At 34.0% G+C, this 11,339-nt stretch overlaps 1 protein-coding gene across 1 annotated transcript; it reads right to left on the bottom strand.

The window, feature by feature from the left end:
* LOC110035730 (UDP-glucose 6-dehydrogenase 4) lies at positions 1-10,105 on the bottom strand (the record flags this gene model as incomplete). The annotated part of the gene is given in 3 exon segments (XM_020740009.1): positions 1-678; positions 811-937; positions 9,808-10,105. Coding segments are annotated over 2 exon segments (750 nt in total), but the record flags the coding sequence as incomplete, so codon positions are not given.
* Between the last annotated feature and the right edge of the window lie 1,234 nt (positions 10,106-11,339).

Here is an 11,339-nt window from a genome sequence, read left to right as displayed (position 1 = left end):
TAAGAAAGCATTGGCTGCAAGCTTTGACAACTCAGCCGACCACAGATTTGTGGTAAGAACACGGCCCTCTGGCACCCACTGGGTGTAAACATCCTTCAAGGCCTGCACAGCCTTTTGGCCCTCAGGGGTCTCTCGACCCCCAATAAGCACGCGATCGGGATTGAAAAGATCTTGTATCGCCGTACCTTCAGCAAGAAACTCTGGGTTTGATAGGATCTGATAGTTAATTCCCTTGCTATTGTGTGTCAAGATCTTCTCAATGGCCTCGGCAGTCTTAACAGGGACTGTAGATTTCTCAACAACAATCTTATCAGATTTGGAGACATCAGCTATCATGCGGGCTGCACTCTCCCAATAGGTAAGATCAGCAGCCTTGCCAGCTCCAAGACCACGAGTTTTGGTGGGTGTGTTCACGGAGACAAAGATGATATCAGCCTCACACACGTGCTTTTCCACTTCAGTGCTAAAGAAGAGGTTTCTCCCCCTGCACTTCTTCACGACGTCATCAAGGCCTGGCTCATAGATAGGGAGCTGATCACTGTTCCACGCATTAATGCGAGCAACAGAGATGTCTACAACCACCACCTCAATGGTTGGGCACTTGACAGCAATGACAGCCATGGTTGGACCCCCCACATAGCCAGCACCAATGCAGCAGATCTTCACCATCTTCTCCTCCTAATAAACAGAAATAAATAAAAAAGAAAATGTTAAAATTTGTTTTCCTAATGTCGTCTATATGATCTCATTCTGAGATATGGATGGAAAAATAATGGCATCAAACTATCATGAATAAAGCACAAAAGTAACCTCCAGATAGCGTTGGATACCTCCTCGTTGAGGAGCAACAAACCACAAAGTGTTTATTGAATTTCTGGCCATCCAATCCAGATTAGATGGCCTTGAAAATCATAGCATTTTTTCAGATGATTCAAATCTGTCGAGTACAGCAAATGAAAAATAAGGAATAGTTCAAAAAAGAATATGGGCAACAAGGAAGTTAGGATTTTAGATCCTCTTCAGTTATCTAATAAGTAGACAGCCATCCAATCTCAATTTGGATTGCCGGGATTCTTTGTACTTTTTACCTGGGAACCATAAAGTTAACACAGTTTTCATTCATTCATACGAAAAATCCCAGAAATCCAAGGATTGGATTATCAGGATGGTAACTGGAACAGAACTGAATTCGAAATTGGGGCAAAATTTATGGCCGTTGAAAAAAGGCATAACAAATCTAAGCAGAAGGTTCTCAGTGATTTAGTATACTCAATGGAAATTATACTCTCATGTCGATTATTTTAGTAAATTAATAAATTTGAACATAATTTTGAGAAATCTACATAAAAATGAGCAAACATGAACTTTGACAAGCTCATTCATTTATGTTCATGAACGAAATCATCTATTGTTCAACAAATTGCTAACTAAGATCACAACAAAATGTCTGCTTCAAGTTGTTTAATTACTCATTAATTGATTTATTTTGAATATCAATTTTCTCATATCTAACACGTTTTAAAAACTATATGCATAGTAATTGAGGTTTAAGTATATGATGAAGTATCAAACAAAAAGTATGTTTCTCCATTAATTGACCTTTACTTTATCAATGCACATAAGATTTTCAAAAATGAAGATGGTTGTCTCAATTTTCCTTCTTGGCAGCAATGGTGGGACATGGATCAATCCGTGCTCCAAGGTGAAATGGTTAGTATTGGTTCTATGCCTTCTACTACTACAAGCTTATGTTTCTACTTCACAAAATGACAAGAAATACCTCTAGTCTACCACTGGGCATATTGCCTCCTCCATTAATAATGCTCGATTATGACGAGGGTCCTTTTAACTACATCAGATTCCTTCGGCACAATGAGATGAGTTTATCTATTGGCAATTCGTACAATCGGTTCAACAGCTCCCATGAGTCATCTATCACGACATGCTTAAAAATGTTTTTCACTTCTCTCAGTTGGATATTATTCACCTATCTTATAATAAAATCCTTCCACCAGTGAGCTTTGATTAGTCTCCAATAAGCACCTTCACTAGAGCTCAAATTCATTGAAATGGTTCAAAGAACATTTTGGGTTACCATTCTAACATCAAAGATCTTCACAGTAATATTTAGAGCATCCCCGCCATTGGGGATCTCATTATGTGATGGTGCTTTAAAAACCAAGTTTTGTTCCATATGCTTCGAAGATCACTGAATCCCCCAATTAACTTAAAACAATCAACTCAAAGTTCATCTTCACCTGGGCATCAATCCCATTGATTACTTCTTTAATTATGAAGCCAAGCTTATTCATAATCCATTGGTCAATAAAAACAATTTGCATACAACATGGGTAATTGAAAGAGCCAAAACAAAATAGGAAGCCAACCTACGGAGAGGGTAATTGAAAGAGCCAAAACAAAATAACACTTATTATGGTTCCTCCATCATTATTGACATCACTAATGCTACAATCTATTACTTTAAACTAAATAAATTCCTCACATGCATCTCACTTTGTTTTAAATTCAGTAGGTAAATTTGCCTCTCAAAATTTTCAATATATGTTTTTGTTTTCCCTGCCACTCATAGTTTCACTACAAAATTCTTCATATATGTCTGGGATATGCTTGGATATCAAGTTTTCACAGAATTAATAAATTATTTAAAAAAAAAAGTTTCTCAAAAAATGTCAAAGCAATTGCTATTTATCCTCATCCCTAGCTACCGAAGTTAATGTTTATTTCTTTATACAACTACTTTTATATATTAAAAGCTACGAGCCTAAGACCGTACCTGTCCATCTTTAAGCCTATTATGCTTGAAATCATTCACCTTACCCAATAGGACTTGTCAGACAAAATTCATGTCGTGAAAGACTTCAACAAATGAAACGGGTATGGTACATTTTATAACCAAAATAGAGATATAAAAGCATATAGCTATGTTCGCAGAGATTTCCTTCAATAATATTATCGTCTCTCTTTATTTCTTGGATTAGAGTCTAATTATTTTACTGCTGCTGCTGAGATGAGAATGTTTAGGTAGATGAGTGCTTTTACACTTAGAGACAATGCAAAACAAATACATCAATGAAAGGGTTGGTGTGGCTCCAATGGCAGATAAAACTAGAGAGAGAGGTCGTCTTAGAGGGTTTGGTCACATTAAACGTCGACCATCTGATGGTCCAGTTAGGAGAGCATATGTTTTAGATTTGACTTATTTTAAGGGTAGCGATATACCTAAAAAAACTTGGGCATACTGTATAAAACTGATCATAGTTTATTAGAATTAAATAAAAATATGACGCTCAATAAGATAAAATGGAGAAAAATGATTCATGTCGACCCCACTCAATAAGAAAAAAGCTTGTTGTTGTTATTGTTGTAATGACAAAGTTGAAAGTGTCTTGGTTCAACTTTAAGATACGGAAATTCTAATTCCCACCTAGCTTTTTTCTTAGTCAATGATTCTGTAGCAAAATGCTTGTGCATGACAATCTCACATCTTCTACCCTCTTAAAAGATCTCCAGCGATTACTCAAAACTCTCTCATCTTTTATATGTGAATGACATTTTCATTTTTGGTAAGGTTGGCATATGTATCTCGCATGCCTTAAATCACAAATTTCATACTTTGTTGTCTAATGATTACTATTCACAAAATCAATATTTGTTTCTCCAAAAGTACTATTCGATTTACCTCACTTGATGCCAAGATTAGCTTCAAATATTATTTACTCGTCAATCTATTATCCGAGCATTCTTATATATAGCTCAAAATCAAAAACTACTGACTTCTGAGGTGTGGTGGCATTTTGAAAACGCACCTAGCTGTTTGGGTAAACTGCGTTAAGTGCTGTTTGGCAGCCTATGCGTTTTCAAAACACTGAAAACAACGTTTTCACACCGAACATGTCTAGGTGTGGTGATAGTTTTCTGGCTGAGGTCTGGCTTTTCGAAAAAAATAAAAATTTATAATAGCTACCGCACCTAGTTTATCAGCAGATTATTCAATAAGTTGCAGCTGCATCAAACAGACCCTTAGTATACTCGTATAGCAGCAAGTCCAAACAGTTTCTTTTGTTTTGTAGGCTTCAATTGATTAATTTTCTCATTTTGAAACTTTGTGTGTATTGGTTTAGAACATTTTTCTTCCTAAGAATTATATTTAGAATATTAAAAAAAAATTGCTCCAACTTCCTTTGCGATAGATGTACTCGATGCAATTAAGTTCACACACCTTATATCATGGTAAAATAATTTTGCGCCTATGATAAAAGATACTTCAGATTCCTTCCCGGTACATTCTAAAGTATGCTTGCAAAATTAAAATTGTTTCAGACAACTTAAAAGAATCTGACTGCATTAGCTATTGGTTAAAGCAAAATATTCCAATAAATGGTACCAACAGATTTTTATTTACTCAAATTTCAAAAGGCATAGCCAAAATCGCTCAAAAATATAGAACTAACATCTACATTGTTGGTTGTGGCTGATCTTTGCTTTATTTCATGATTCAAAAGACAAGCGTTTCCTGGAATTGTTTGGCTAAGCTGTTCTCTCATATCTTCAATTGACTAGAAAAACACCACTCTACAATTATCTATGGTGCTTCTTAAAATGTAAGCCCATAAAGTAAATATAATATCATCCATAGAACATATGTAAATGTCGCCTTTACTTCTGATGAAAATGAGATCATATAAAATAATAAGAACTTACCTTATATATTTCAAGGTATATCAACATTCTCACTAGCAGAATATTCACAGGAATATAATGACTGGGCATATCATTATACATTAAGATTCTCCATATATGATTTATTACTTACAAAGTGGGGTCTCAACATTACTAACCCTCAACTAACATAATATCTTGGTTAGTTATAAATACTTATTTTATAATTTGATGAATTAATCCTCCGACCAATTCCTTTTTAGCTAATCTTTATGAATTAATGAAATTCTGAATGCCATTTATGCACGCTTTCCTCTTATGTCCCACCTTTAACCTACTATTGCAGTATGTGGAATGGAATATGACAAGTTCAACCCTTTAAAACCTCAGCGTCACGACCAGTATTTGTCTAGCATATAGAATTTGAGAGCACGCATCTATAAACTTCATGGAAAAAATAATTCAAGATCATTCACTGTTATTATAAAGTGAAATTCCAATTAAAATGCTAGACAAAAAATTTGAAATATTTAGGTAGATATCACAAAACTTTCAAAACCTTGTTCCCATTAGTTTAGATATGATTATATACGGTCTATCTCTCAAGTGGATACTCTGCACTAATGTCTACTTTTTTATTGTATTTGGACATGCTACAATGGCAGCTTCTTCAGCTTCTTTATTGGCCCACTTTCCATAGATAGCTACTTTTCGTCTAGCCTTGTTTCAGTTTTCAATTTATTCCATTGCAACGGTTTTGGACATAATATCATTTCTATATGAGATTGGCGGGAAGATTTTATATACATATGTTTTCACTTTGACTTCCCTGGTTTTATTGTAATGGCTCTCGCCTTGGCAGCTTTCTTTTGTTTCTTCTATTCAACACACCTATTAAAATTTTTGGTTTTTTGGTATACTCCTTTTCTTTGAATCCTATGCTTTTTTGGGATACTTCTAATCGTTGAATCCTATTTTTTTATGTTTTTTTTTTTTTGTCATGCCTACATCTCTAGTGTTTTCTTATTAGCAAAGATGAGAGATTAGACACTCTACGATTTGATCCCTTGAAATCTCTTTGACTAAATTTTAAATTTAGTTACCCTCAGTTGAATTTTCTCTCTGATGCTTCCTCTCTTGTTAATTTGTATTGCAATCATGTTGTCTCACAAGATAGTTATTGGGTTTTGGAATATTTTGCCAAACTTATGTATATTTCATTGGATACTCATCACACAATCACCAAGTTATATTTTATGTTCATTTGGTTAACTAGGATACATCGATACTAACATGATACAATACATTCAAGGGACATGGCTAATTATCAAAATATAGAGCCGGGACACGCGACATAGTATTATTATATGCATACAACGACAACAACAACAACAACAAAGCCTTAATCCCACTACGTGGGGTCGGCTACATGAATCCTTTTTCTCCATTGCGTCCTATTTAGTGTCATATTTTCATTTAGTTCTAATAAATTAAGATCATTTTTTATACAATAAACCCAAGTCTTCCTAGGTCATCTTCTGTCTTTCTGAACATAAATCGAATATAAAACAACTACTCTCCTAATCGGATCATCACATGGTCGGCACTTAATGTGACCAAACCATCTAAGACGACTTTCTCTAATTTTGTCCGTCATAGGAGCTACACCAACCCTATCACGGATCTATTCATTTCGCATTTTGTCTCTAAGTGTAAAGCCACTCATCCACCTAATCATTCTCATCTCGGCAACACTTAACTTAGTATTATGCTTCTCTTTTAAAGGCCAACATTCAGCGACATAGTATTATTATATACATACTTATACAGCAACATCAACAACAACAACAAAGCCTTAATCCCACTATGTGGGGTCGGCTACATGAATCCTTTTTCTCCATTGCATCCTATTTAGTGTCATATTTACATTTAGTTCTAATAAATTAAGATCATTATACAATAAGCCCAAGTCTTCCTAGGTCTACCTCTTCCTTTCTTAACATAAGTCGAATATAAATCATCAGATGGTCGGCACTTAATGTGACCAAACCATCTAAGACGACTTTCTCTAATTTTGTCCGTCACAAAAGCTACACCAACCCTATCACGGATATATTCATTTCGCATTTTGTCTCTAAGTGTAAAGCCACTCATCCACCTAATCATTTCATCTCGGCAACACTTAACTTAGAATTATGCTTCTCTTTTAAAGGCCAACATTCAACACCATAGAGCATTATTGATCTCACCACTGTCTTATAAAACTTTACTTTCAGTCTAAGCGGTACTTTTCTATCACACAAATTAAATAAATAAAAAAGATCCTAACATTATAAGATTTTAAAATAATATATTTAAGAATGATAAACAAAATTTATTATAAAATTCATAAATCAAAACTAAACAAAAAAAAACTAAAAAATATTAAGTATAAGAAAAAAAAGAATGATCAAAATTTAGCAAAAAATTAAAAAGAATGATCATAAAATTTTTTTTATAAAGATGGGATGTGCGTGTGTGTGTATATATATATAATTTATTTGATGCGACATTAATCATCAAAATCTAATATTTTATTATACATTTTGTTGTTATTTATAAAAATTAAATATAATTTTAGGACACGTGTTTACAATTTTTTTAAAGGCTTTTACATATAGAGGAAGTTAAAAAATAAAGTTTACGTATTTCACACCCGAATCTTAATATTACTACTTACTCTGTCTACTTCCCGTTCGAGCTTCCATTTTTGTCAAATCATGCGCCAACCTTCGAGACATGGAAATGGAGGCAGTTAAAAAATAAAGTTTACGTATTTCACACCCGAAACTTAATATTACTACTTACTCTGTCTACTTCCTGTTCGAGCTTCCATTTTTGTCAAATCCTGCGCCAACCTTCGAGACATGGAAATGGAGGTTGCAGCCTGCAGGGTATCACCAAACTCCTTTTGATGCTTCTGTTAGGCGAGAGATCGATTGAGGAAAAATCGACAATAGGAACGGAGACGAGGATGACAAAATAGGTGACAGGAATAGCTCATAAGCTTCTGAATGAGGGTGAAATCGACAATAGGAATAGCAAAGGGAACGGCAAAATCGGCGATGAGAACAGTGATAGGAAGGTTGACAGGAACGGCTCAAAGGCTTCTACACTTGATGATGAGACGTTGCAGTATGTGGCAAAGAAAATTGCAAGCGGTTTGAATTTTCCAAAGGTGGCAGATACTAACAAAATTTTCAACCTCAACTTCTATGTCACCAGCGCCAAAGAAGACGCCACGTTAATGAAAATTATCTTCACTTCTCCGGCGGTATTTTGTTTGTTCAGCATTATGTGAAAGCATTTGTGGAAATTGAGAAGAACATAAATTGCTTGGCTTTGGAGCCCCTTTATGGTCATGGCATCAAATCATTTTACAAGGAGATTTCTACGACGAGTGGTGCAACAACTGATGACAGCCCTAGCTAGACCACATGGATGGCCTCCCTCTCCTTTCTACCAAGACTTGCGGATTGAGAAACCATTGAGGGAAACGGCAGTAACTCAACAACTTCATAAACTCCAATAGATTCGGATTGTCCAGCCAATAAAGTTGATGATAAGATGGAAGCGGGATAAAGATGTAACCCCTTTTTTTAATTTTAATTTGACTTGCAATGCATGTCCGACACGTGTTGCACACATGTACAAATCAAATGCATGTCGAACATTGCATGCATATTTATAGCATCATAGACTACATGTAAAATGTGTTTAAGAACTATTTTCTTTAACAACCATTTGTAATATATTTTTTCTATTGTTTTAATTAAATTTGAGGTTCAACTCCCACCCTTCTCTCCTTTTGAAGACAAAAGTTAAAAAGCTATGTATCTATCTACATGTATTTTTTTTTAAAGGAAATCGATTTCCCATGCACTTTTTGGCTCTATGATGAGAGCCCGGGCCATGTGCCTAAAATTCCAGAGCCCCCGTGCCACGGTAGGATCGAACCCTTGACCTGATGAGACTTACAGTGACCCCGCCTATATATACATATATATATATATATAGATATATATATTATAATAGATTAATTGAACTGCACCAAAGATCATAATTAAAAATTAGTAATAATATAAACTTTAATTATAATTCAACCCTATTTATGTCAAACAATAAGCATGTGGTTTTAAATCAACAGCAACAAGAAAAAAATTAATTTGGCTAGATAAAAGTTCAACTACATCTAAAACTGGATAACTAAATTATTAACAAGCATAAAATAGATTTTTAAACTCGGCTTATGTTCAAACTGAGCCTGAACTCAATAAGATAACAAATGAACATGTTTGAAAAAGATAATACTCAGCTCTAGTTTATTAATTTTCATCCTATTTGAAAAGAAGAATACTATGAAGAAAAAATAAGCAACTACAGAGGAAAATGTATGCAGAAATATAGAAAAAAAAAGGAATAGAAGCAATTTCCAGAGACGTAACAGTATGTTCAGTTTACTCACTGGAGGTGTTGGAAAAAAAAAGCAGTGAAAGATTTCCGGATAGTTTAAATGCTTTAACTAAAACAAACAAAAGATATCAAATGTTTTTTAAAAGCATGAAGATAAATCTGAATTTAATGTGCAGATCCACATATTACGTGCATACAATGCAAGAATAAAATGTGATGAGTTAAATAATCATAAGAAGTTCCCCACATTCTCAAAAACAAACTTGTCTTTCAAAAGTTAGCCAATAATCTCTTCCATTATAATAGAACGACGGAATGACAAAACCCTTATAAAGCTGCAGAAAACCAGATCCGCAAAGACAATGATAAACCCAAATCAGATCCACAACAAAACCACAAAAATCAGACAGATCTAGAAATGTAACAGCAACACTCAATAATCTAATAACGGATCCAGATAAATAAGAAAATTAACAGATTTTAGTGGCAATAGATCCAAGAACATTAAAAAAAAAGGAAGGAAGCAAAAAAAAAAAGATTGCAGCTATACATAGATCCAGATCTGGGAAGAAAGGGGGCTAGAAATATCACATTTTGAAGAACCCTTGTTAAAATCCACATAACAATCGCTAGAAAGAAAAAGAATAATTAGAAGAAACGAAGTTCGCAAAGAACCTTCTCAGCGTGATCGCAGCCTAGCTTCACCAAGCCGAGTGATAAAATAAGGGAGACAAGCTTTTGTAGAGGAACTTCACAGACGGGAAACGGGAAGGGAGAGAAGAAAATAAAGGATTTGAAGAAATAACGATGCTTCTATCTCCTTAAATAGCGCAGAAGCATCTCAGATCTACATTTTTTGCTGATGGCAATTAAATATAATCGTCAACCAAGCGCGTTTAGCAAAGCACCGGAGGTACCACAAGGATACAGTTTGGCGCATAAAGGAGCACGGCCATTTTGAAAATATACAAGTAATACGGTTTGGCTGATAATGGAGAATGCACATTTTTGAAATTTAAATATAAAACTTAGAGTTGCATTTTATGATTATATTTTTTTTATCAAATATATGTTTAATGCAAAATTAAAACTATGATATAATATATTCACATTTTTTTTAATTTATACATAATCATTATTCTAGAATTTTTAAACTAATTATTTCTCCAGACAAATTAATTAATAAAATATTAATCTAAATTTATAAGATTGATTTTTATAGTAAATTCTTTGCAGAAAATAACAATTAAGAAAATAAGGTATCCATAACCATGTGCATATGTGTGCATATCTGAATCTGTAAGAAGTAGGTAACACCAAGTTATGATAAAATTAAGGCCATCATGGCTATTGTCTATCCAACTTAAAAATCATAGCTCTTATTACCTGGACCTTGGAATTCTATCTTTAAGAGGTTTAATTCAATGACTTATATAGCTGCCCTTTAATAATCTTTAGAATAATAAGTTCCAAAAACTAACATTTTTTTCACACGGTTAGAGTGATTTTAGTGAAGCGGCTATAACTATTGAGGTCCGTTATGAGACCCTCTGGTTAATGTGTGAGTGTGCTAGTGGGATTGATGCTAATCACTTTTCCTCAAGAGAAAGACAGAGAAATCTATGATGCACTCTTTGTAATAACTATGTAATGTGGTTATAATACGTATCTTGCTTGAATGATTGTTTACCAATGTAATTGAGTTAAGAGAATCATGAGATTTCCTAAGGGAACACATGCTAGTTCTAGAGGGGCAACTCATTGAAGCTAATGACAATATTGAAAGGCTTTCCTTTGAAAGGAAAAGGGCTTCATAGTTTGATTTGTCTTATGTGACAATTTATTAACAGGGTTAGGAGGGATTTGTTGTTGTAGCTTTAGTCTTTTGGACCAAATTAGTTTATAGCTGGAGGCAAGTTTATATTATAGTGAATAACTAAAATTAGTGATGGAGGGCCAAGCGCATTAGAATGGACTGGTGGGATCTTATGTATTAGGAAGCATAAAAGGATACAAATTAAATGTAATTTGCTTGGGTTAGACTTTGTTAGTATTCATTTAGAATGAAATCCAAGTTATAAGTCAAGCATAAAATGTGTAGCCTACAGGCTGAGGACTCTATATATATATTTAGATTCTTAATGTAAAGAGAAAATATAATCTTAGGGTCTCTAAATAATTAAAAACCTTAGAGAAATGTGGTTTGA

Source organism: Phalaenopsis equestris, unplaced genomic scaffold, assembly GCF_001263595.1.
Source record: "Phalaenopsis equestris unplaced genomic scaffold, ASM126359v1 Scaffold199482, whole genome shotgun sequence".
Lineage (NCBI taxonomy): Eukaryota > Viridiplantae > Streptophyta > Magnoliopsida > Asparagales > Orchidaceae > Phalaenopsis > Phalaenopsis equestris.
Note: the sequence above shows the minus strand (reverse complement) of the source record. Positions and strands in the feature narration are given on the sequence as shown.